General features: G+C 41.0%; 1 protein-coding gene across 1 annotated transcript in view; it reads right to left on the bottom strand.

Moving 5' to 3' along the window:
• Window positions 1-24740, bottom strand: part of LOC144317433 (uncharacterized) — a 32853-nt gene that overhangs the window by 1564 nt on the left and 6549 nt on the right. The window contains exon 2 of the mRNA XM_077903790.1: window positions 13073-13174. Coding sequence (XP_077759916.1) covers window positions 13073-13174 — 102 coding nt within the window. The remainder of the gene's footprint in view (window positions 1-13072; window positions 13175-24740) is intronic.

Here is a 24740-nt window from a genome sequence, read left to right as displayed (position 1 = left end):
CATTGTTTCTTGAACTTCCGTTTGGCAGGAATTGCCAGTTCTCATGCCATGGCTCAGTTTAACCCATTCTTTGAACTCTTCTCCTGAAAAATGTAAAGAACTTTGGCTTTTTGTTGAGCACTTACTGAGAATCGATATGCTTTTCTGTTCTTATTTTTTTCCTTGGTGACATTTATTGGCCTATTCCTAGTGTACTATGTGGCACATGTTGTCATGCCATGTATTTTCAGTGCCACCCCAGTTTTAGGATATGAACCCATCATTAAATCACAGCCTTGTGAGTCAGAAGACACAGGCATGTCAGCACAAATGGATATGTGCTTTCTAGTCATTTGTGAAAGCCACTTCATTGGCATATGTCATAAGTTCGCACATTTTTATTAATCTTAAAGTCAATAGAAAAGGATATAGTGTATAAGGCAAGGAGAAAAGTAGGAGGACCATTTAAAAAGTTGCCAGAAGGGCACTATAGCCTCATTAAAAAAACAGCAAAGTCCATCTGCCAGCTGTATGTAGGACTGGGAGGAACACAGAAGAGCTGGGGACAGTAGGACAGTTATAAAGCTGGAATAAAGGTCTCCTGCACTGGAGGGCAAGTGAGCATGAAACGACGTAAATAACAATATTACTAAAATTATAATAACAGTATCTATTATTTAGCGGAAACCAGATACTAGGCACTGTGCCAAGCAACACGACAGTCTTGTGAAAGGCCAATGAATCTTTTTCTATGCCAGATCAGGAAAAGGGATCTTGGGGACGCTGAGTAAGTCATTTAAGATCATGCAACTAGGGGACGCCTGGGTGGCTCAGCGGTTGAGCGTCTGCCTTTGGCTCAGAGTGTGATCCCTGGGTCTGGAATTGAGTCCCGAATCGGGCTCCCTGTGTGGAGCCTACTTCTCCCTCTGACTGTGTTTCTGCCTCTCTCTCCCTGTGTCTCTCATGAATAAATAAATAAAATTAAAAAAAATATATCATGCAACTAGTAAGTGGCAGAACCAGACTATTAATTCAGCTCAGTAAGACCCCCAAAGTGTGGACATGTGAGAGATATTCTGAGGACATACTTGATCTTCAGACTGACAAGACCTTAGCTCTGTAGGAACCGAGACTATGTGTATGCTGACAAGGAGTCTGTGGTCTTCACATCAGAGTTAGAGGTTCTGGATTTCCTGCTCAGCCTGGAGGTCTTCAATGGTATGAATCTGAGGGGAAGTAGAGGGGTGCCAGGGCCCAGTCCTGCATCTATGGAACAAGGATTTAGTATTTTGCTAGCCTATTGAATAACTCAGTTCCCTTATCAGGTGATACAGAAACAAAGAGTTCTCACAATCTCTTCTTCAGCAGCCAGCACAAAGACATTGTAAGAGGCTAAGTGAACAGGACTGGACTGGTCACCCAGAGAGGAGCTGTCTTTAGAATGCAAATGACATTGGGTTAAGGATGGTCACTTTATATTGAAATAGAAGGTAGAGTAGGGCTTTGAAAACCTTGGCATCTAATCAAATGGAATTCAGCTCCCCGAGTTTCATCCAGCCACTGCTAAACATGAGCACCAGAGATAAATGCTAAGCCCTCAAATGAGGAAAACAGCAGCAGTTTGTCCTTACCAGAATTTATATCTTTACTAGTTACAGATCGGTATCTCCATCAAAAAGCATCTGAATGGTATCCTGCAACATTTTACTGCAAAGGAGGTATAGCAGAGGTCACAGGATCCACTGGTTTCACCATATATCCCTTCAGCCAGAAGTGGCTGGACAATTGAACGGCACAGTGGCCTCTCAGAGAACACACTGTGAGGGTTAGAGTTTAGTCCTCTGTTTTGGTATTTATTTATTTTTTCCAATGTGGATATACACTTGTTCCAGTACCATTTGTTGAAAAGTATTCCCTTTGACTTTGAAGTTCTTGGATTCCTTTGTCAAAAACCTTACCATATACATATGTATTTCTGGACACTCCATTCTGGCCCATCGATCTGTCTGTCAATCCTTACACCAATACTAGATATTGATAGTATGAGTCCCCCAACATTGTTCTTCTTTTCTTTCTTGATTTTATTTATTTATTTATTTGAGAGAGAGAGCACACATAGAAGGAGGGACAGAGTGAGAAGCAGACTCCCCATTGAGCAGGGAGCCCCATGCAGGGGGCTGGATCCCAGGACCCTGAGATCATGACCTGAGTCAAAGGCAGATGTTTAACCAACTGAGCCACCCAGGCACTCCTTTTCTTCTTTTTCAAAATTGTTTTGGCTATTTTAGTTCCTTTCTTTGCATATAAAGTTTAAGAACAACTTGTCTAGGGGATCCCTGGGTGGCGCAGCAGTTTAGCGCCTGCCTTTGGCCCAGGGTGCGATCCTGGAGACCTGGGATCGAATCCCACGTCGGGCTCCCGGTGCATGGAGCCTGCTTCTCCCTCTGCCTATGTCTCTGCCTCTCTCTCTCTCTCTCTGTGTGACTATCATAAATAAATAAAAATTAACAAAAAAGAACAGCTTGTCTATTTCTATAGAAATGCTGGCCTAGATTGTGATTAAGATTACATCAAATCTATATGTAATTTTGAAAGAAAATTTAACTTAACAAAATTAAGTATTCTAACCTATGAAGGCAGTAAATACCCACCAAGTTTCAAAATGAGCAAACTGAAATTTAGAGAGCCTAAGTAACTTGCCAGGGTTATAAACATAAAGCAGCAAAAATTCTTTCATCTATTTACACCTAACTGACTCACCAGAATGGCCTACATTCTTACTTCCTTCTGCAAATCATATTGACTGCTACCCCATGGCTATCCCATGGGATTTTAAACCGTGTTGGCTGCTATTTTTGTCTAACATTTCTGCTTCTGCTAGGTGATTCGTAGGCTTATCAAGAGTCAGCTGTGTTTTTTGCAGTATCAATTTTTGCCCATAGTCCTTGTTGTCATAATTAAATAATTTAAGGACAAATATAAATTCTGCCCAAGTAAGTCTATTTTTAAAAAATTTGTCCTGTAAGGGCACCTGGGTGCCTCAGTCAGTTAAGTGGCCTGACTCTTGGATTCAGCTCAGGTCATGATCTCAGGGTTGTGGGATGGAGCCCTGCATTGGACTCTGTGCTCAGCAGGGAGTCTACTTGAGATTCTCTCATTCCCTGCCCCCTGCTCACTCTCACATGTGTGGCACGCTCTCTCTTTAAAATAAATAAATAAAATATTTTTGAAAATGAATTTATCCTGTCAGAGATGGGGACAAAGATTTTGGCATGATGATATTCACCAAAATCTTAGTACTGATACTACCCAGTGAGAAATCACCCAAGTATCTCATAAAAAGAAATAATTGAGAATAGTTTCATATTTTCATATGATGGCTACTATTCAGTCATTAAAAACATATTTTTGAAGAATATTTAATTAGGGAAAATTCTTATGACAAAAGAGAATAGCAGTTTAGAAAACTATCTGTATAGAAGGATCCTGATATTCATAGTATTTCTATTCCTGGTTTTCCAATGACCCTTTGCTGAACTTTAGGTGCTCTTTGTTGTTATTTAGAGGCATATTTCCACTATCATCTTGGTTCTTTGGGTCAGGCACTCATGTGGCAAAACTGACACAGCAACACTGACTTCTTACTCCCCCAACCCCAGTGACTTTATTTCCAGGCAACTCCATTTCACCACTGTCCTCCCCACCAACTGTGCACTCTGGATACATCTCTTTGTGTCCTGCACCAGCCAGGGTGGTGTTCAAATCTATGAGCTCCTGGAAAAGCCAGGAGCTCAGGATGAACAGGACAAACTGCCAAAAGCTGAAGCAAAGAATATCCTTTGGGAATTGCCTTGATTTGCATACATAGTCCCTTTTCTAGTAGAGGGACTAGCAAAATAAAATATTCTCTCTCTCTCAGAACAGTTCAATACTGGAGACTCAAGTCATCTTCAAATGTCCTGCCAGAACTCTAGCTCCATATTCTGTCCTTTATGTGCTCTTCTCTCTCCCTCATACGATGTGCTTTATGTTGCGTGTACTCTGTGAAGAACAATTTTGCCTTCTGCCATGACAAAGGGCATTTTATAACATTTAATTTCCTCTATAGGATCTTAGCATTATTGTGTAGAACATCCAGTGATGTGTTTTGCACCCCAGAGCTGGCCATATAAATTTTTATAAATGATGTTAGATGAATCCCCTGGCACTCTACATTAATGGTTGTGTCACTCTACTGGGAGCACTGTTTATAGTCACATGATAAATTATCTTCCTCTTTATAAAACTGGGCAGAAAACAAAATAAACAGGACCAACCGTACTTCAAGATTGTCATATCTTCTATTCGTTTGTCCATAATTTCCCTGAGAAATTTTGAGATGTGGTACATTAGACTCATTATCTAATGCCTGTGACATTGGAGTTAGAGAGAAGAGTGCTACATGCCTGGAGGAAGGTAGAAACGAAATCAGGAGGTCAGTGGTGCTCACACATTGGTACTTTCATTTTTTTAAGATTTATTTATTTATTTATTTATTTATTTATTTATTTATTTATTTATTCATGGGAGAGAATAATCTTCAAATCTTTTCTCAGAGAGAAAGAGAGGCAGAGACACAGGCAGAGGGAGAAGCAGGCTCCGTGCAGGGAGCCCGATGTGGAACTCCATCCCGGATCTCCAGGATCATGCCCTGGGCTGAAGGCCACGCTAAACCGCTGAGCCACCCGGGCTGCCCCACACATTCCTACTTAAAAAAAGAGTTAGCCCATGCTATCACTGGCTCAGTAAAATACAGGAAACCCTATGGGTAATACCAGACAAGGAGTAAGTAGAGACTGGCCAAGTTACATTTTTCTATTTACTGTTCTTATGAAGTAAAACAAAAAACAAAACAGGAATGTAACTTTCTCCTTGACATGAGGAAGTAAATTCATTGACCTCAACTTTTTGGAGGATGTTCTGAGCAAGAGAGAAAGTATTTTTTGCTAATACCTTGATGCCTCTTCTTGGATCCGCTGTTTAAAGAACCTAAATAAGCATCTCGTGCTGTGTCTCATCAACACATTGGTTGACACTGTGGAGACACCAAGACATCAAGGCATTGTGGAGCCGGGCCCTTCCCTTATCCTATTTTGAATGTCCTCATGGAATTTCCAGGTTTGGTTGACCCTTCAGATGGTGTTGATGCTTTAGAGTTTCTCTGGCCTGAGGGCCAAAACAAATGAGGAATGAGACAGTGAAATGATCCAGAAGAAGGATGTCTTCAGGAAGAGGGGTGACTGTGTCCTTGAATGGGTTCAAGTTTCAAAGCCCTCACTGGGTTCTCGGTTACATTTGAAAAGTCTTAAGAGGAGTGCAGAAGAAATTTCTACAAGCATACAGCTTGAAGGACAGGCTTTCACAATCACAAGGCCTGTGGAAGAAAAGAGTGCAGAAGAGTTTGAAGAAAAGAAGCATCGTCCTGCTTACAGCATGCTCCATGCTCCAGACTAAGTTCACTTTTCAGTTGTGCTTGGATGGCTTAGTCAGTTAAAGTGTTTGACTCTTGGTTTCAGCTCAGGTCATGATCTCAGTGTCGTGAGATCGAGCCCCACATCAGGGAGTCTGCTTGAGATTCTCCTTCTTCCTCTGTCCCTTCTCTTCCTCTCTTTCTCTAAAATCAATACATAAATCTTAAAAAAAAAAAAAATTCCTGGTTGTGATCCAGCTACCCTCTTGCTCATTCAAGAGACTGAATTTTACAATATTTCTTTAAATCATGAAGAAATTCAAGAATCTGACTTCTCATCTGTTCTTGAACAATCTGAGCACAGGTTGTTATTCTAAAATTCCCTTAAACAGAGAGAAGCTATAAATACTTTATCATAACATCTCTTAAGAAAAATAGCAGAGGATCATATTGAGGGTGTTAGAGATATAAATCTTGAATAGAAAGGAAAGATTGGAAAAAAACCCCATAAAAATAGAAAAGCCAAAGTCACAGAAGAGATTGCTAGTGATGGTCCTCCCTGGCTCTGCCTCTTTCCTGCCCCTCCCGCCCTTTCTCCAGGAGCATCCCAGGATGGGCCATGCTTCTATGTTGCACATCTTGTATATGAATTTTAGATCATACTGGATTGAGCCAAGTAAGCCAGTCTGAAACTGAGATACAGAGTCCAAAGGAAATAATAACTAGAAATTCATGAAACTCAGAGTGATCTTCCTAGAAGCTATATAGGACTTAGAAAGAGTGGGTGTCAGCAGTTGATTACTCCTGATTTGGGGGGAAATATGCTTTAGGACTCACATACATATTAAAATATACTGCTTACTGTATTCTAGCTAGGTATCAATGTGAACTCAGTAAGTTTTCTTAAGTGCTCCATTACAAATGAGGTAAATTAGACACAGAAAGGTTCAGTGACTTGCCGAAAGTTATCCAGCTAGTAAGTGGCAGCACCAGAATTCATACTGTGGAGGCACACTTGGAACCTCAAAGTTGGTACAGTTTTTAAGCTGAAGACATTTGAAATTCAACAGACATAGAAAGAAGCCTTCTCAGAGTTTCCCTTATCCGACCCAAGGCGGAAACTTCTGTGTGAGGACTGCCTTAAGTTCCACCTTAGGCACAACTTCTACTCCCAAGAGGGCGACCAAAAGTAAACCTGCCATAAATCCCCTCTGGCGGAGAAGTACAGTCCTGAAGAAGATAGAAAGACCACTGACTCTCCTGAACTTTGTCTCCTATTCTTCTAAAATCCATTCGTCTTTCCTAAAGGAACCTATCGGCTCTTCCCATGGAAGCCTCTCTCCCTTCTCCCTCTCCTCTACTAAGTTAGCTATATAAGCTTTGAACTTGAATTATTTAATGAGCCAGTGATGCCGTCTGTAGGCCCCCGGGTGCAAACCAATATACCATTTTGTCCTGTTAGAATTGCCTGTTACCAGCTTCATTGGCAGGCTCGTCATCAAACCTGAGAACAGAGGAAAAAGCATTTCCTCCCTATAAAACCCGGGCATTCTGGCTACAGAACCTATGCTTTAAACCAGGATTTCTCAACCTCACACTACAGACATTTTGGGACTGGACAATTGTGTTACTGCGGAGCTGCCCTGTGCATTGCAGCATGTTAGCATCTCCCTGCTCACTAGATGCCATTAGCATCCACCCCTCCTCAGGAGAGCCAGAAATGTCTCCAGAATCGCTAAATGTCCCCTGGGGGGCAAAGGGATGGGCAACATCTGGCCCTCTGCTTGAGAACCCCTGCTCATCAGGTTGCCACTTTTTGCTCTACTGTCCCCTATCTGGGGAGGGCTTTCCTGCTTCTCATCTGTCAAGGCTTAGTGCTCAGGCCGGTGCTCGGTGATTTACTGATGCTAACGCTAGTGATTACAGACACCTCCCGAGATCTTACTATGTTCTAGGAGACATCAGTTCTTACGCCTATTTGCTAATTAATCCTCACAAGAAACCTATGTGGAAGGACTTATTTGTGGGATGTGTGAAGTCTGGGGACACAAAGAGATTCCGTTTTGGAACTCCAGTATCCTTTCCAACTAATGAACTCCTGAGCTGCGCCCAAGGTGCCAACTGTTTTACAAGCAGGTGCTCGGGAAGTTTCAACAGAGCAGCTGGCATTCAGATCCGATGAGACAGTAAAGTTAATCAATACCTACCAGGGACTGTTTCAATTGACAGCACCAATAAAATAGCCAGTAAGACCGTAAGCAGAAGTGGCTCATCTGCCCAGCACCAGATTAGCAGGTTTTTTCTTCTCTTCATTATCTACATCATGTAGCTACCCCTTCTTGCTTTCTCATAAAAGCTCCTCTACTTTACCTGCCTGAGCAGGACACTTCTCTGGTTACTCCAGAATTTGTGCTCCTCAAATTGCAATTCTGACACCCCAAATAATTTTGGGTGAGAATTTTGTTCTCTTTTAGTGTTGCCTCCTTTTCTCAGTTGACATATTGTTACTTGCTTCTATAAATGAGGAAATGGACTTAGCAAGGTTGGGATCTTGCCTAAAGGGCAAGAACCAGGAGCGCTGATGCTGGGCCCACACAAATCCGTTGCTTTCCATCACATGTGCTCTGAACTAGCCTGTCTTACACTGTCAGGCCCTGTTTCCGTCTTGGGCTCCTCCACTTATCAGTGGGGTTTTTGACAGCAGACACCAGTGTGTGCCCAACACCAACCAGGTAGCACTCAGCTCAATATTTCTGAAGTCTAAACCATGAAGCAGAATGTCCAAGACCTACTCTGGTATTGAAATACTCTGCATTAGAGAGCGCCTGGGGGGCTCAGTGGCGCATTAGAGAGTGCCAGGGGACTCAGTGGTTGAGCATCTGCCTTTGGGTCATGACATGATCCTGGGGTCCTGGGGTCGAGTCCCACATCGGGCTCTCCACAGGGAGCCTGCTTCTCCCTCTGCCTATGTCTCTGCCTCTCTCTCTCTCTGTCTCTCATGAACAAATAAATAAAATCTTAAAAAAAAAGAGAGAGAAATACTCTGCATTAGAAAAACTTTGAGAATAATGTGGGATGTGTGTCTGGTGTTTCTCTGTTTCAAAGCATATCTTTAGGGCATCCCAGGTAGCTCAGTGGTTTAGCGCCGCCTTCAGCCCAGGGCGTGATCCTGGAGACCCAGGATGGAGTCCCACATGGAGCTCCCTGCGTGGAGCCTGCTTCTCCCTCTGCCTGTGTCTCTGCCCCTCTCTCTGTGTCTCTCATGAATAAATAAATAATTAAAAAATAAATAAATAAAACATATCTTTAAAATTAATTCACAGGACCCGTGAAAGAATTAAAATGAACTACACATTCTCCCTCAAAATAAAAAAAAAAAAGAAAGAAAGAAAGAAAGAAAGAAAGAAAGAAAGAAAGAAAGAAAAAAGAAAGAAAGAAAGAAAACACAAAAACCATACATTCCTTCAGGATTAAATTGCTTCATTCCAAAATTGTTTGACAAATTATTTCATCCCAAATAGAGTTTTTTTTTTCCCCAAAAAGAGTTTTACAGGTAAATATGTTTAATAAAATGCAAGGTGGAGTTAATGTAAATTCCTCTTTCCCAAAATGAAATATTTTCTAGAATCTCAGAAACTCTATCCCAGAAGGGATGCTGAGCTGACATCTAGGTCTCAAGGGCAGGCCACTCAAAGCTTCACCACACATTTTACCTCATTACTCCTGTCCCATTGAGTCCATCTGCCCCCTCTTCACTCAAGAAGCCCTAGGAGAAAACATTGACTTTGGTGTTATACCTGGCTTGAGTCTCAGCTCGGCCACTTACTAGACTAAGTAACATTAGGAAAATCTCTACTTCTCTGGTTGGTTTCTTTATCTGTAGAATGGAGACATTTCCCTGATCTTTTTCTTGCTTTTTTCCTAGTGCCATCATAAGGTTAAATAATAAAGGGATATATTTGTTACGTTTTATTTATTTATTTATTTATTTATTTATTTATTTATTTATTTAATTTTTATTATTTTTTAAAGATTTTATTTATTTATTCATGAGAGACATAGAGAGACAGAGACACAGGCAGAGGGAGAAGCAGGCTCCACGCAGGGAGCCCGATGTGGGACTCGATCCAGGGACTCCAGGATCATGCCCTGGGCCAAAGACAGATGCTCAACCACTGAGCCACCCAGGTGTCCCGTCGTTACGTTTTTTTTTTTTTTTTAAATATTATTGCCTCTACCTTAGCAGAGAGCTGAACTGCGTCAGGGTTGTGGGAAGTGGCTACTGGAGAGAATGTTTTCCTGGCAGCTGTGTGAGGGCCTTTGTGTGCTCCCTCTTCCTTTCTGGGTGGTTCTATTTTTGTGTTTGTCACTCGCCCTCCCAGACACTATCAGCATTGCGAAAGAAGTCACAGAACTGCTCTTGGGGGCATTAATCCGGGGAGAGTTACATAGTGTTCTCTCCTGTCCCCAGCACCCACCAGTTCCCAGCCTAAGAGAAATGTGGTTGGTGGCCTTGAGGGAATAAAGGAGCCATAAAGTATGTGACCAGCGGGGGTGTTTGTGGGGCAGCAGGGAGGGACAGTCCACTGATGCTCCCTGTGAGGGTTTGGATCTTGTGGTGGTTTCTGAGCCAAATGTATGCAAATATCCCTTCAGGGTTTTTCATGCTTAGGTTCTCCGGGTAACTTCTTTCTCCATAAGTAAACTTGATTTCTGAGTCAAAATGCTCTTGCTTGAGCAAGGTCGGATTTGCCAAATGGAGGAACAGTTAACATATTTCATTTCTCTTATCCAGTCCTGACTTTCTGGCTTAAGTCATTCAGTGTGAGCTAAGAGTCTTTTCGATCTTTATAAAAATGAGATTTTACAACTTCTGTTAATGTCTGACTCTAAATGTGGCATTCTATTTCGGTGGGAGGGGTTCGATTAGCATCTTCTGTCTCTGAAGAAATGGGGAAAAAAGCTTCCCTATATAGTTTCATTATAGAATAATGAAAGTTATTTTTCTGATTTTTACATAGACAGCTATTTTTCATACCAGAAGTCAGAGGATGTGCTTACAATATTGCTTCACTCTCATTAGTAGGGCTTTTAGAATTTTAAACAATTTCTACCCTGTGGTTTCTCAATATAGAGAAAGGTCTTTCTTTTCTGGAAGATAATAATAAAAGCTGTGTACATTCACATACATGCACATACCCAGGAAAAATCACGCAGTGGCTAGCCAGGCCATAGAATGGAGCCACTTCTTCCCAAGCAAAGAATATTTCTTCCCAACAGGGCCTTTGTTGTTACTGTCCTCAACTGGGGATTGAGAGAGCCATTTCTTCTCCAGTTACCAGGAGACTTCGGACAAATTTTCTTTTTATGTGCACACCCTGGATTCTAGGATCACCATCCACAGAAGAAAGGAGAGAAGAAGAGAACATTGTGAGAAATTGTGTCTCAAGGATTAACTGGCTCTGCCTGAGCCATCCAGAGAGGCTGGATGGATCTTGTTTCTCTCAACCCTATCTAAAAGCCCTAATAGTGTCCAAATGAAGTCTAAGAAACAACCTGGGTTTGTTATTGTTTTCTGTTCCATGGGTTGTGACCCATGAGCGAGCCCTGAAGTCAATTCAGCCTGACTCACTTTGGCTCCATGAATTCTTTGGGGGGAGATTCCAAAGTCAAAGCTGAGATTCTCAACACCCAGCTGGGACTGAGGTGCTGGCCACCATTTCATTAGGCACCTCAATTTCTACAGGTGTATCTCCAAGATTGCTTTTCAACCTGAGTTTTGTGGTTCTTTGGTTATCAAATTCATTTCGTGGTTGGCAGCTACATTTTAGAAATAATAAAATCAAATACAATGAATCAGAATGGAAAATATTAGAATGTTATCGCATGTAACATGGACAGGTATTATTTTGTAAAAACTCTATTTCAGTTTATACACACCCAAACACACATATATGTATTTATGCATTGAGTCTTAATGTCAAATGTATTTTATTTTTACAAATTTATTTGGTTTTCTTACTTCTAATATAGTTAACATAGTGTTATACTAGTTTTAGGTATACAATATAGTGATTCAGCAATTCTACACCTTACTCAGTGCTCATCACGGTAAATGTACTCTTAATTTCCTTCACTTATTTCACTCATTCCCCACTCACTTTCCCTTCTGGTAACCATTAGTTTGTTCTATTTCAGAGTCTATTTTTTGTTTGTCTCTTTTTTCTTTGATATGTTTCTTGAATTCCACAAATGAATGAAATCATATAATGTTATGTTATTGCAAATGGCAAGATTCATTCTTTTTTATGGCTGAATAATATTCCATCTATCTATCTATCTATCTATCTATCTATCTATCTATCTATCTCATCTTTATCCATTCATCAGTCGATGGACACTTGGGTTGCTTCCATATTTTGGCTATTATAAAAAATGCTGCAATAATAATAGGGGTGCATACATTTCTTTGAGTTAGTGTTTTCATATCCTTTGGGTAAATATCCAGTAATGCAATTATTGAATCACATGGTAATTCTATTTTTAATTTTTTGAGGAAACTCCATACTGTTTTCCACAGTGGCTACACCAGCTTACTTTCCCATCGACAATGCATGAGGGCTACTTTTTCTCCATATCCTCACCAGTCCTTATTGTTACTTGTGTTTTTGATTTTAGCCATTATAACAGGTGTGAGGTGATATCTCATTGTGGTTTTGATTTGCATTTCTCTGATAATGAATGATATTGAGTATCTTTTCATGTGCCTGTTGACCATCTGTATGTCTTCTGTGGAGAAATATCTGTTCATGACTTCAGCCCATTTTTTCATTGAATTATTTGTCTTTTGGGTGTTGAGTTGTATCAGTTCTTTTTTTTTTAAGATTTTATTTTTATTTATTCATGAGAGACAGAGAGAGAGAGAGAGAGAGAGAGGCAGAGGGAGAAGCAGGCTCCATGCAGGGAGCCCGACATGGGACTCAATCTCGGGTCTCCAGGATCATGCCCTGGGCCGAAGGCAGGCGCCAAACCACTGAGCCACCTGGGCTGCCCTCTATCAGTTCTTTATATATTTTGGATACTAACCCCTTATTGGATATGCTATTTGCAAATATCTTCTCCCATTCAACAGGTTGTCTTTTAGTTTTGTTGATTGTTTCCTTTTCTGTGCAGAAGCTTTTTATTTTGATGGTCCCAATAGTTCATTTTTGCTTTTGTTTCTCTTGCCTCAGGAGGCATATGTAGAAAAATACTGCTGTAGCCAGGGTCATTGAAAATATATTTTTAATGATGGGTCCCAATATAAAGTGATTTAAAAACCAAGGTGGGGCAGGGAAGGAAATGCAAGAGCCACACTTAATAGGCTCACAACTCTACGGTGATGGTGCTCCCCAAGCCCACTTTCAGACAGTCTTCTCTTTTGTAGACTGGAGGTGGGTGATGGAGTAGAGGTTACAGGCCTAGTTGTGCTATTTGTAACCAGAGCCCATGAGTAGTGGGCCTAGTGCCTTTAGAATGGAGGGGTACTTGTCTCCTGTCATGCTCAGAGTCAGAGCCTCAACTGCACATCAGAGAGAACTAGAAAATAGGTACTATGCCAGACATCAGGAATACAAAAGCAAACAGGACTCCCAGCGTAGCTACCTGGAGGAGCAGTTCTCTAGCCTCCCGATAATTCCCTGTAGTGGGAAGAGCCTCTCTTTGAGATAGATGGGAGCAGGAAACCGCAGGGTGGCTTCTGGGAAGCTGAAAAGGAAAATATCAGATGAGAACAAGCAATCCTTTGTGATCCCTCACCTATAATTGTAGCCCCCATATGGACCAGACCAGAGTTTGGAACTTAATGAATCCTATTTAAGGAAACAAATGTAATGCACAGACTGGTAGAGGTGTTGACTGCCAACTTCCCAGAAGACCACTAGAAAACCTATCGATCAAACAAAGCTAAGTTTATTAGACCTCACTGCAGTGAAGTAGAACTCCACTTTAACAGAGTCTTAATGTGCCCCAGAGGGGTGGTCAGAGAAGTTACTTGTTGGGTTTTGTTCCTTGCGGTCAAGTGGGGGTTGAGGGGGTTCTTTCAAGGCAGAAAACTGATTGAGAATTGGATAAAATTTATGACATCATATATTTTGGATTGGTGGATGTAACAAAGCATAGGTCTGGAAGTGAGTCTAGGTAAGTGCCCCGCTGTCTGCCCAGGTGAGTATCCAATTGTTTTGATAGGAGAACTGCTTCTCCATTTAAGGAAATGCTTTCTGGTCACATGTACTTGCAAGGATTTCCTGACACAAACAATCAAGTTATTTATTGGTTAACAATTTTCTTGAGAAAGGATTTTCTGGAGTAAAAACAGTTATGTCATGTTGACCCATGAATAAGATGTTTACTTATCTTGGCTGTTGAGAAGTTGCTGAAACAGTCAGAATCTCTAGACAAAAAGATTTCTACAATTTTTAAATAGTTAATTTCCATCCTGTTTAGTGTTTTTGGAGAGTTGGGGTCATTAATGATACACTTATCAGATACCATGGTTGTGTTTAAAAACTGTGGAAGTGGTAAATGTGAAAGAAAAGGAATGGGGGATCCCTGGGTGGCGCAGCGGTTTGGCGCCTGCCTTTGGCCCAGGGCGCGATTCTGGAGACCCGGGATCGAATCCCACGTCGGGCTCCCGGTGCATGGAGCCTGCTTCTCCCTCTGCCTGTGTCTCTGCCTCTCTCTCTCTCACTGTGTGCCTATCATAAAATAAATAAAATTAAAAAAAAAAAAAAAAGAAAAGGAATGCTTGGAGTTGGGATTAGGTTGTTGAATTTTATTGGAATTTTCAAATCCTGAAAATTTCCAAGATAGAATAAAGAAAGTTAAAATAAGAATACTCTAGACTTGTTGGTTTGTTCTTTTTTTTTTTTAACATAAGTGGCATTTATGTTGTATGCATTATTCTTTTTATCAGTTAATAATATGTCTTGGGAAATATATAAACATATACACAATTATATGCAGTTACTTATATATAAATATAAAACCCTATCGTATATGCAATATATACCTTTTTTAAAAAAGATTTTATTTATTTATTCATGACAGACACAGAGAAAAAGTGAGAGACACAGGCAGAGGGAGAAGCAGGCTTCATGCAGGGAGCCTGACGTGGAACTTGATCCCGGGTCTCCAGGATCACACCCTGGGCTGAAGGCAGGCGCTAAACTGCTAAGCCACTGGGGCTGCCCAATATATGTCTTTTGAATAGGCAGGATTGTGTCTTATTTCCTGCTATCTCTTTAAACTTTATCACGGGGGGAAAATCCTGGTCCTTTGGATGACTGGATGACTGCATTGCTTGGTCTTAGGCAATGACATTTCTGTGGTGACTTTAAGGGGCAAATTCAACCTTAGTTCTGAAATGCTGGTGACTGAGGCATGTTCAGTTACAATAAATTATTGCAGGTAGAAACTGGTGATTTCACTAAAGTAGGTGGCCAGAGTTCCCATGGTTATCATTTTAAAGAGGGCAGGTCTCCAAAGAGCTGAGACCTTCTTCCTATTTCTTTTTCTGCTTTTCCCCAATTTTCTTTGTTCTTCTCACAGTGTCTTTCCCACTTTTCTTATTAATCCAGGCATGAAGTGTGGACCAGGGAAATCAACCCAATTGGTATGTATGTATGTATTTATATTTTCTTTTCCTTAAATCCTCTTCTCCCAAATCTTTTTTTTTTTAATTTTATTTATTTATGACAGTCACACACACAGAGAGAGAGGCAGAGACACAGGCAGAGGGAGAAGCAGGCTCCATGCACCAGGAGCCCGATGTGGGATTCAATCCCGGGTCTCTAGGATCACGCCCTGGGCCAAAGGCAGGCGCCAAACCGCTGCGCCACCCAGGGATCCCCTCTCTTCTCTCAAATCTTTGTGAGAAAAATCTTGGATCACTTTATGGAAATAGTATAGAATGTGGGGATGCAGCACATAAGAGAGAGCTCATAGTATTTGGAATCAGTCAGATGTTGGTTTGAATCTAGGCTCTGGTCCTTACTAGTTTCGTGATTCTGGGTGAGTTATTTAGCCAACTGGCGCTTCAGTTTCTTCGTTTGTAAGCTGGAAATTATTTTTTAGAAGAATGTTATGAGAATTAAATAAGAAATGTGTATGTGAATGAGAGAGACAGAGATACAGAGACAGAGACAGAAACAGGGAATGTTCTTTACCTGGCATAATACTTGGAGCAATATGAACCCTCAAGAAAAAAATGGAAACTATATACTGCATATGAAATGTGAAGACAGTGTAGTTATTAATTCTTATAGGAAACTAAGATATTATAACTTGCATTGGAAATCCACAGATAATCCAAATATAATCAATCCTACTGAAGGACCTAATATTCAAATTGATTGAATAGCTGATAATAAGTATTTCCTTTCCTTAATAAGTTCCAGCAGTGTGTCACAGGTAAGAGTCAAATGATTTAGCACCCCTGTTCCTATAATGGTCTCTGTTTTGTGAGGGTGATAATACAGATGCATAAAAGCAATTAGAGTATTATAAAAAGGAAGAACATCAAAAGATTATGTGAATCACAAAATCTTTTATAAGAATAATGGCAAAAGTGACTCCTTTATCTTAGGCTTATCATCATTTTTTTTAAAAAATTTAGTTGGTTAACATACAGTGCAATATTGGTTTCATGAGTAGAATTTACTGGTTCATCACTCACATACAACATCCAGTGCTCATCATAACAAGTGTCCTCTTTAATACCCATCACCCATCTAGCCCATCCTCCACCCAGCTCCCTCCATCACCCCTCAGTTTACTCTCTGTCATTAAAAGTCTCTTATGGCTTGCTTCCCTCTCTCCTTTTTTTCTTTTCCCCTTCCCATATGTTCATCTGTTTTCTTTCTTAAATTCCATATAGGAGTGAGATCATATGGTATTTGTCTTTCTCTAACTGACTTGTTTCACTTAGCATAATACACTCTAGCTCCATCTATGTCATTGCAAATGTCAAGATTCTATTCCTTTGGATGGCCGAGTAATATTCCATTGTGTGTGTGTGTGTGTGTGTGTGTGTGTGTGTGTGTGTGTATCACATCTTCTTTATCAGTTGATGAACGTTTGGACTCTCTCCATAGTTTGGCTATTGTTGATAATGCTGTTATAAACATTGGGGTGCCATGTGTCCCTTTGAATCTGTAGTTTTTGTATCCTTTGGGTAAATACATAATATTGAAGTTGCTAGGTCATAGAGCAGTTATATTTTTATTTTTTTGAGATTTTATTTATTTGACAGAGAAAGAGAGAGAGATAGAGCACAAGTAGGGGGAAGAGCAGGCATAGGGAGAAGGAGAAGCAGGCTCCCAATTGAGCAGGGAGCCCCATGGGAGTTAATCTCTGCCTTCCGCTGGGATCATGACCCGAGTTGAAGGCAGATGCTTAACAAACCAAACCACCAGGTGTCCCAGGGCAGTTCTATTTTTAACTTTTTGAGGAACCTCCATACTGTTATCCAGGGTGGCTGTGCCAGTTTGCATTCCCACCAACAGTGCACGAGTGTTCTTTTTTCTCCACATCCTCACTAATACCTGTTGTTTCTTGTGTTGATAATTTTAGCCATTCCTACTGGTGTGAGGTGATAACTCATCATGGTTTTGATTTGTATTTCCCTGATGATGAGTGACATTGAGCATCTTTTCATGAGTCTCTTAGCCAACATTTAGCCCATCATCTTTTTCCTTATCATCTTCATAGATAGAAAGTCAATAACTGTGTCCATTAGAAACTAAGTTGCAGATAACATTACTCTCAGATCCAGGTAGCTCCAACAGTGGGATTTGTTATCTCAGTTAAATGCAAGCCCAGGAGAGATGATTCCAGGTTTGGCTATGTCAGGAGCATAACCAGGTCAGGCACCCAGGTGCCTTCCTTCTTTCTGCTCTGGCTCCTCAGGCCTGTACCTCTGTGATCATTAGTTGGCATCCATAGCTCCAAATATCTCATCCTTCTTGCATTTCCACAGGGAATGTGTTAGGCTGAATGATGGCCCTCTAGAAAATATCTTCATTCTAATCCCTAATCCCTGGAACCTGTGCATGTAATTTTTATATGGCAAAAAAAAGGACTTTGAGTTGGGGAGATCTTTCCCGATTATCTGAGTGGGCCCTGAATACCATCTCAGGTGTCCCTATAAGAAGAAAGCAGATGGAGACTTGACATCACCCAGAAGAAGAGAAGGCAATGTGACTACAGAAGCAGAGACTGGAATGGCACAGCCACACAAAAGAATGCCAACAGCCACCAGAGGCCGAGAGAGTAAAAAACGTATGCTCCTCTAGAGCCTCTGTAGGGTATGTCACCATACAGACACCTTGCTTTTTTTTTAATAATAAATTTATTTTTTATTGGTGTTCAATTTGCCAACATACAGAATAACACCTGGTGCTCATCCTGTCAAGTGCCCCCCTCAGTGCCCATCACCCATTCACCCCCACCCCCCGCTCTCCTCCCCTTCCACCACCCCTAGTTCATTTCCCAGAGTTAGGAGTCTTCATGTTCTGTCTCCCTTTCTGATATTTCCTACCCATTTCTTCTCCCTCCCCTTCTATTCCCTTTCACTATTATTTATATTCCCCAAATGAATGAGAACATAATGTTTGTCCTTCTCCGACTGACTTACTTCACTCAGCATAATACCCTCCAGTTCCATCCACGTCGAAGCAAATGGTGGGTATTTGTCGTTTCTAGTGGCTGAGTAATAGTCCATTGTATATATAAACCACATCTTCTTTATCCATTCATCTTTCGATGGACACTGAGGCTCCTTCCACAGTTTGGCTATTGTGGACATTGCTGCTATAAACATCGGGGTGCAGGTGTCCCGGCGTGAAACGGAATTCTTGCGGGAGTTTTCTGGGTCAAAGTGCACACGTTCACTGGCTTTGGAGTGATAGCTGAGACTGGGGTAAGATGGGACAGCGTCATTCGTGGCCACAGTGAAATGGACTATTTGCAACTGAGGGATGGAAGGTTTGGCCAACGTTCTCAAGAAAGTCTTAGACTGGGAACTCCACCCTGTCCCCTGCCACCATGACACCTTGCTTTTGACTCATGATACAGATTTTGGACTTCTGTCCTCCAGAACTATGAGAGAATACATTTCTGTTGTTTTAAACCACCAAGTTTGTGGTTATTTGTTACAGCAGCCACTGAAAACTAATATAGGGGATGCAAAGGAGTATTTCTTCTCATAGGTTTCCTTTTCCAGAGAGAAATCCTTCCCAGAAAACCCACTCAGATTTCCCTTTGGGTCCTATGGACTAAATTCTACCTTCAAGGATGTTGGAAAATAAATGTCTGGCATTTTTAGCTTTTATAAACCTCTGTCAGCAAGGACAAAATATAGTGTCATAGTTTGGGAAAAGCAACCAATAGGATCTGCCATGGAAGTAAAGTGACCACTTCATGGACAGTAGAAGAGAGATGGAAGTGAACATAGTGTACTGGCCAAAACCCAATGTCAAGTGTTGGTACTGAAAATGGGGGCATCAGACTCTCTTTGTCTCTCAGCAAACCAACGGATTCCCACATTCTTCTGTGAGGGAGTAATAGAGACACTGTTAAAGAAACTGGCCACTTTTCCCAGGGCGAACTTTTACCCAACCATGATTTGACTGACTTTCCCGAGTAAGCACACAGCAAGGAAAATCCTTCCTGAGGTAGGTGAGTTTCCTTAGCAACTTCAGCCAACATATTCTGTCTTCTAGTTCCGTCTTCCTTGGATGCTGTCCACAGGCAAGTGACGTATGGTCTCAGCTTCACACTCCAGTATAGATGGTTTCCATTTCCAGCTCTCTAAATCATACATGATATATGATCTTCCTGGTGGCTGTTGAACCAACTGATTTGGGACAAGGGGAGGGGAAACCTTCTCAGAAGAAAGCTTGGTTGGTCCTCACCGAATATGTGCCTCCCTTCCATGCCAACCAAGTTGACTGAAGGCTTGAGGCCCTGGAATAGCTTGGCTTCTACTACAAAGATAAAGAGAAGCACTTGCCAAGAGATCCCCTATACATATGGCATTTATTGGAGTTAAACATCCTTCAAATCTGACTAGTAACTCCACCCCCAAGTAAATGTATTTTCTTTTTGCTTCATTAATTTTAAAAATGTGGATGGTTTGGGGTTTGGCTCACAGAGTGTTATAAAACAAAAGTCTTGTCATCTGGAAAATGCCTTTTTTGTGAATACTCTCAAATAGGAGTAAATCTGAAAGGAACCCACTGAGACCACCAGGTAATGTAATGGCTTTTTGCCTAAAAATCATTTGGAGGCAAACACTTCTGCTGACCCACACCTTGGGCATAGTGAGGTTTTAAATCTAACACTTATGGGATTGTAACTCTCCTCCTGGGCCGTTAATCTGATTGTTTATTAAAGCTCCACTGACTTGTTCATTTAATGAGTTTCTCTAGCACAGTCAATGCTCTTTAGAGAGAAACTGCTATGGGACTCCAGGCTCGTAATGGAAACTGACAATATATCACAGGGGATGCAAGCCTTGAAGGCTTCAAGCAGAAGATGGATGAGGTTCTCTACCTGTAGCTCATTTCAAGAATAGTTCAGCCTGACTTAACGGCCTGGGTCTCTGCTGTGCAGAAAAACATTTGTCACTTCGGTTCCATCTGCTCACCTTGCAACTAGAATCCTGTAGCAGTGGCCCCAGGACATTAAAAATCCTTCATCATGCTGGGAGGCATAGAAGGGACTAGAAGAAGCAGCCATATGAAATTGCTCATGGAGATCAAACGTCCCTGGGAAGGTGACCAAGGTGGACAAATAGTACAAGAAGCAGGGAACAGCCCAAGGTGGAAGGAATGAGCCCCAGATGGGATTGTACCATGACCTGAACACAATTTTTCAGCCAATGATCATAAGAATTTTCCCTTTTCCTCCACACCCTACAGCCTCTCATCAACCTAATTAAGGCTCTCCATTTGTCAGAATCATAACCCTCTTCTGCTTAAACCTATCTGCCCTGCACATGGAAATGTCCACACTCAGTGGCTTGTCCGTTGAGAGCTCAGTTCTTTTAATCTGGTAAATGAAGTTCAATCACTGTTCTGAGAGGCATGTTGAGAGCAGTACTCTCTCATACAAATGTAGTAAAAAGCACGTGGCTAAATTAAAATTTTCTAGTGGCCGTGTTAAAACAAAGGACACGGGTTAAATTAATTTTAGTACATGTTTTATTTTATGTTCTAAAATTTATATAAAATATTTTCATTTCAACATGGGAGCACTGGCCACATTTCAAGTGCTTCATAGCCAGTGGCCACTGTAGATCCAGAGCAAGTCTCTTTGTTGTGTCATCTGCACTGCAGGAATTCTCATGGTAGCATTTTCAGGCATATATTGGCATTTCTAGGCAGGACTGTGGACTGGATATTTTGCAGCAGGCAAGTCCTCACTTGGCCCTGAATTTACATTGGTTAAGCACAAACCAACTTTGCATATTGCCCATTTGATATCTCTAGCTCTCTCTCTTTCACGATCCTAAAATTCCATTCTTGAGAATTCTTCTTAGATTGTGAGTCCAAGAAGAGATGAAATGAGGAGAAAGTCTCATAGTACATAAACCCCTGGAAACAAAGTTTAAGATCAATTCTCTAAAAACATTGGAAATTAAGGGCTGATGCTTGTCTATGATTATATGAATATAATTCACTTCTTCCTCTTTTGTTTGTTATCTTGTAGGTTCTGCCTCCTTTTACCACTCAAGCCTTTTCTCTTTGCTGCTCCTTTGAAGTAATATTGGAACCTTGAATATGTGGAACTCTTTTACTGTCAGGAATATAGTGGTTAAATAAATGTAACAAGTTAATAAGAAGAAGTACAAATAGAGCAGATTATAAAGATCACACAATAGTCCTGTGTTTACCATCTATAAGAAGTCACCTAATGTGGAAAAAGATAGAATTTCAAAATTGCATTGATTGAGGTTGTGACCTTGATCCCAATTTCTGGCCTAAAATTTCAGATATTTGAACTGTGGTATATTGACACATGTATCTCTGTCAAGAGCTTTCAACTGCAAATAACAGAATAGTGGCTTTCACATGCAGATGTTGCTTTTCCTTCCATGGCAAGAAACCTGAAGGCAGCTGGAGGTTGGTATTGGTTCTGCTGTTTGACGATGTCATCAGAGACACAATGTCTTTCTGCTCCACCGTCCTTGGTGTGTGGCTATTCAACCACATGCTTGTTATCTCATGGATGCAAATGGCTGCTAAAGTTGCAGACACTGAATCTATGTTCGAGGAAGGAAGAGGGTCTTCTCAGAAGAACAAAACATGTCTGAAAACTGTGTCCCTAGATATCCACAGCTACAAAGGGGTTGGGAAAAATGTGTGGTTAGCCTCCTAGCTTCTAAAGTGGAGGTTTTGAGAAGAGGATGTTGAAGTAGTGAGCAACTAAGATGGCCACGGTATGACTCCCTAATAGCTGGCAGCAAACATATACTGAGGGCTCATAAGAGATAAGATAATACACTAAGCTTTCTACAGGTGTCTTTTTATTTTATCCTCACAACAGCTCTGACATATGCCTCCTATTATTTTCCACTTTTTTTTTAGTTAAAAAAAAAAAACTAGACTTAGAGAAATTAAATTAATTTACCCAAATCACTTGAGAATCCCTTGTTGCTCTATCATTACCAAATAACTACCCCTATCACCATGTAGGTCCCCTGCCACATAACTTGTCATACATTGTCCAACTACTTGTTCAATATTTTACTCTACAAAGGTAATGAGAGAGAAGAAGGAAGGAGTCAGGGTAACTTTTTGTGATTTCTGGATTAAGAAACTGCTATAGGATGGTCTGTCTCCTGGGGGAGGAAGAGTAGTTTTTGGCAGACATTATGTAAGTTTTGTCCAGGATGCATTTAGTAGGTAGTACCTGTTGGTCAGCCACATGGCCAAGGGTAATGGGTGTGGGAAGTATAGGAGAAATCGCATAGTTAGAATTTCTGACTTCTGAGAGGTTGACGATCACAATGAAACCAATATTACCTTCTTAGATGTCATTTCCATGATAAGATTACAAGTGATCATAACTTCTGTCTTGCTAGCATATTCTCTCTACGTGCCCTCTTGGGTATCATGCTCTGCTGAAGTAATAATGAACATGTTGGAGAGGCCCATGTGGCAAGGAAGTGAGTGGTCTTGGCCAATAGCCAGCAGGAACCTGAGGCCCTCAGTCTAGCAGCCTTTAAGAAATAGAATTCTGCTAACAATCTCAGTGAACTGGAAAATGGATCGTTGCCCAGTCAGACTTTCAGATGAGAGCTCAGCCCTGCCAATAATTTGATGTAGTCTGTGAGAGACCAGAAGTAGAGGACCCAGCTAGGCAGCATCCCTAACCCACAAATATGGAGATAATAAATCTGTGTTGTTCTAACCACTAACTTTGTGGTAATTTTTTAAGTGGCAATAGATAGAAGCACCCCAAGTTTAGCTGTGGGAGGAGAGACCAGGCCCACGTAGCAGTTAGCTGGGGCATACGCTTACCTAATTGCAAGAGCCAAGGGAAGGTAGATTGTTTTTGGTGATTCAGAAATACTGCTGAGAGATAGCTTATAAGTGAAAATAAATTACCCAGTTGACCAATTAAAACCCAAGCTGAGGGATCCCTGGGTGGCGCAGCGGTTTAGCGCCTGCATTTGGCCCAGGGCGCGATCCTGGAGACCCGGGATCGAATCCCACGTCGGGCTCCCAGTGCATGGAGCCTGCTTCTCTCTCTGCCTGTATCTCTGTCTCTCTCTATCTCTCTGTGTGACTATCATAAATAATTAAAAAAAAAAAATAAAAAAAAAAATAAAACCCAAGCTGAGAATCAAAGAACTCGGTTCACAGGAGAAATGAGGAAGCCCTGGGAGGAATGCAGCTATATTTAGGCCAGACTCTGAGCAGCAGTAGCTGGCATATGAACCAGGCTGAGACTGGGAGTAGGCTCCTTTGGGAGTAGGCTATGAGCCTCAGGAGGTAGATAAACATTAAACATAACCATACAGTGAAAGCCTTTAGACAGGGTTGAGGAAGCTAAGTGATCTTCAAGGGGGAATATCAAGAGAAGTTGTAGATTTTCCTTTACGGGAATCCATAAAAAATAGGAGTGATCTCAACTCGTTAATAAATGACAAGAACTTTAATCGATGATCAAAATCAATCAGTATCCTTGTTCCATAAGCAATCTCCTTTCTTTTTTTTTTTTTTTTTTTTTTTTTTTTAGCAATCTCCTTTCTTGCCTCTCTCCTCACCTCTCTTCTTACACAGACACTCTCTGTATTGGTCTGCTTGGGCTGCTATACCAAAATACCATAGGTTGAGTGGCTCAAACACAGAAATGTATTTTCGCAAAAGAGAGAGATCTCTGGTGTCTCTTCCTCTGATAACACCTCCTGGTTAGGTGACAGGATACCAATCCTATCAGATTAGGGCCTCACACTTATGAAGTCATTTAATATTAATTACCTCCTTGAAGGTCCTATCTCCAAATACAGTCACATTGGGTGTTAGGCTTCAACATACGGATTTTGGGCGATACAGTTCAATCCATAACGCTTTCCAACCACTAACTGCTATAAAAGTAAGCTCAGTTAGGGCACGAGCTTGGATTGTCTTTTCACCAAGATATCTTGTTTCTCAAAGGCCTATTTCAGTGCCTAGAGCATAGTAAGTCCTCAATAAATGTTTGTTGAGTGAATGAAAAATGGCCTTGTTTTTTTCCATCAAACTGAGATTGCAATTGAAGAAGTCTATGAGAATTGGTCAAATAACAGGTATTTATTTTTTCATGGACTGTTTTCATGTAATCTTGTATGAAGTTTTTTTCAGTCTCATTATGATTTTTATATATCATTGGGATTTCATACCATCTAATTTATTTACCCATTTTACTGATTAAAGATTTATTGAACACTTACTAGATGCTCATCATAGGACCAGGTGCTATCAGTCAAGCTAAGCAGAATAAGGCACCATCCTTGCTCTCAAAGCACTTGCCATGTGCTTATTGACAGATGTGGCCAGTACAGGAAGCAGTTATGTAACCACACAATTAGAATATACATAACAGAACTGTGGAAAAGATTACACTTCTCTTCCCTGAAGATTAGTAAGAGAATACAGTTCTATATAAAACGCAAAGGGTATCTGCTAGCTAATGGTAGAGATTTCTTTATGGTATAGCTATTTAAGAATTGATGGAAGTGGCTCAGGTAAGCTCAAGAAATGCCTTAAAGGGGCACCTGGGTGGC

This window comes from Canis aureus, chromosome 7, assembly GCF_053574225.1.
Source record: "Canis aureus isolate CA01 chromosome 7, VMU_Caureus_v.1.0, whole genome shotgun sequence".
Taxonomy (NCBI): domain Eukaryota; kingdom Metazoa; phylum Chordata; class Mammalia; order Carnivora; family Canidae; genus Canis; species Canis aureus.
The sequence above is the reverse complement of the archived record's forward strand: the minus strand, read 5'-3'. Positions and strand labels throughout refer to the sequence as shown.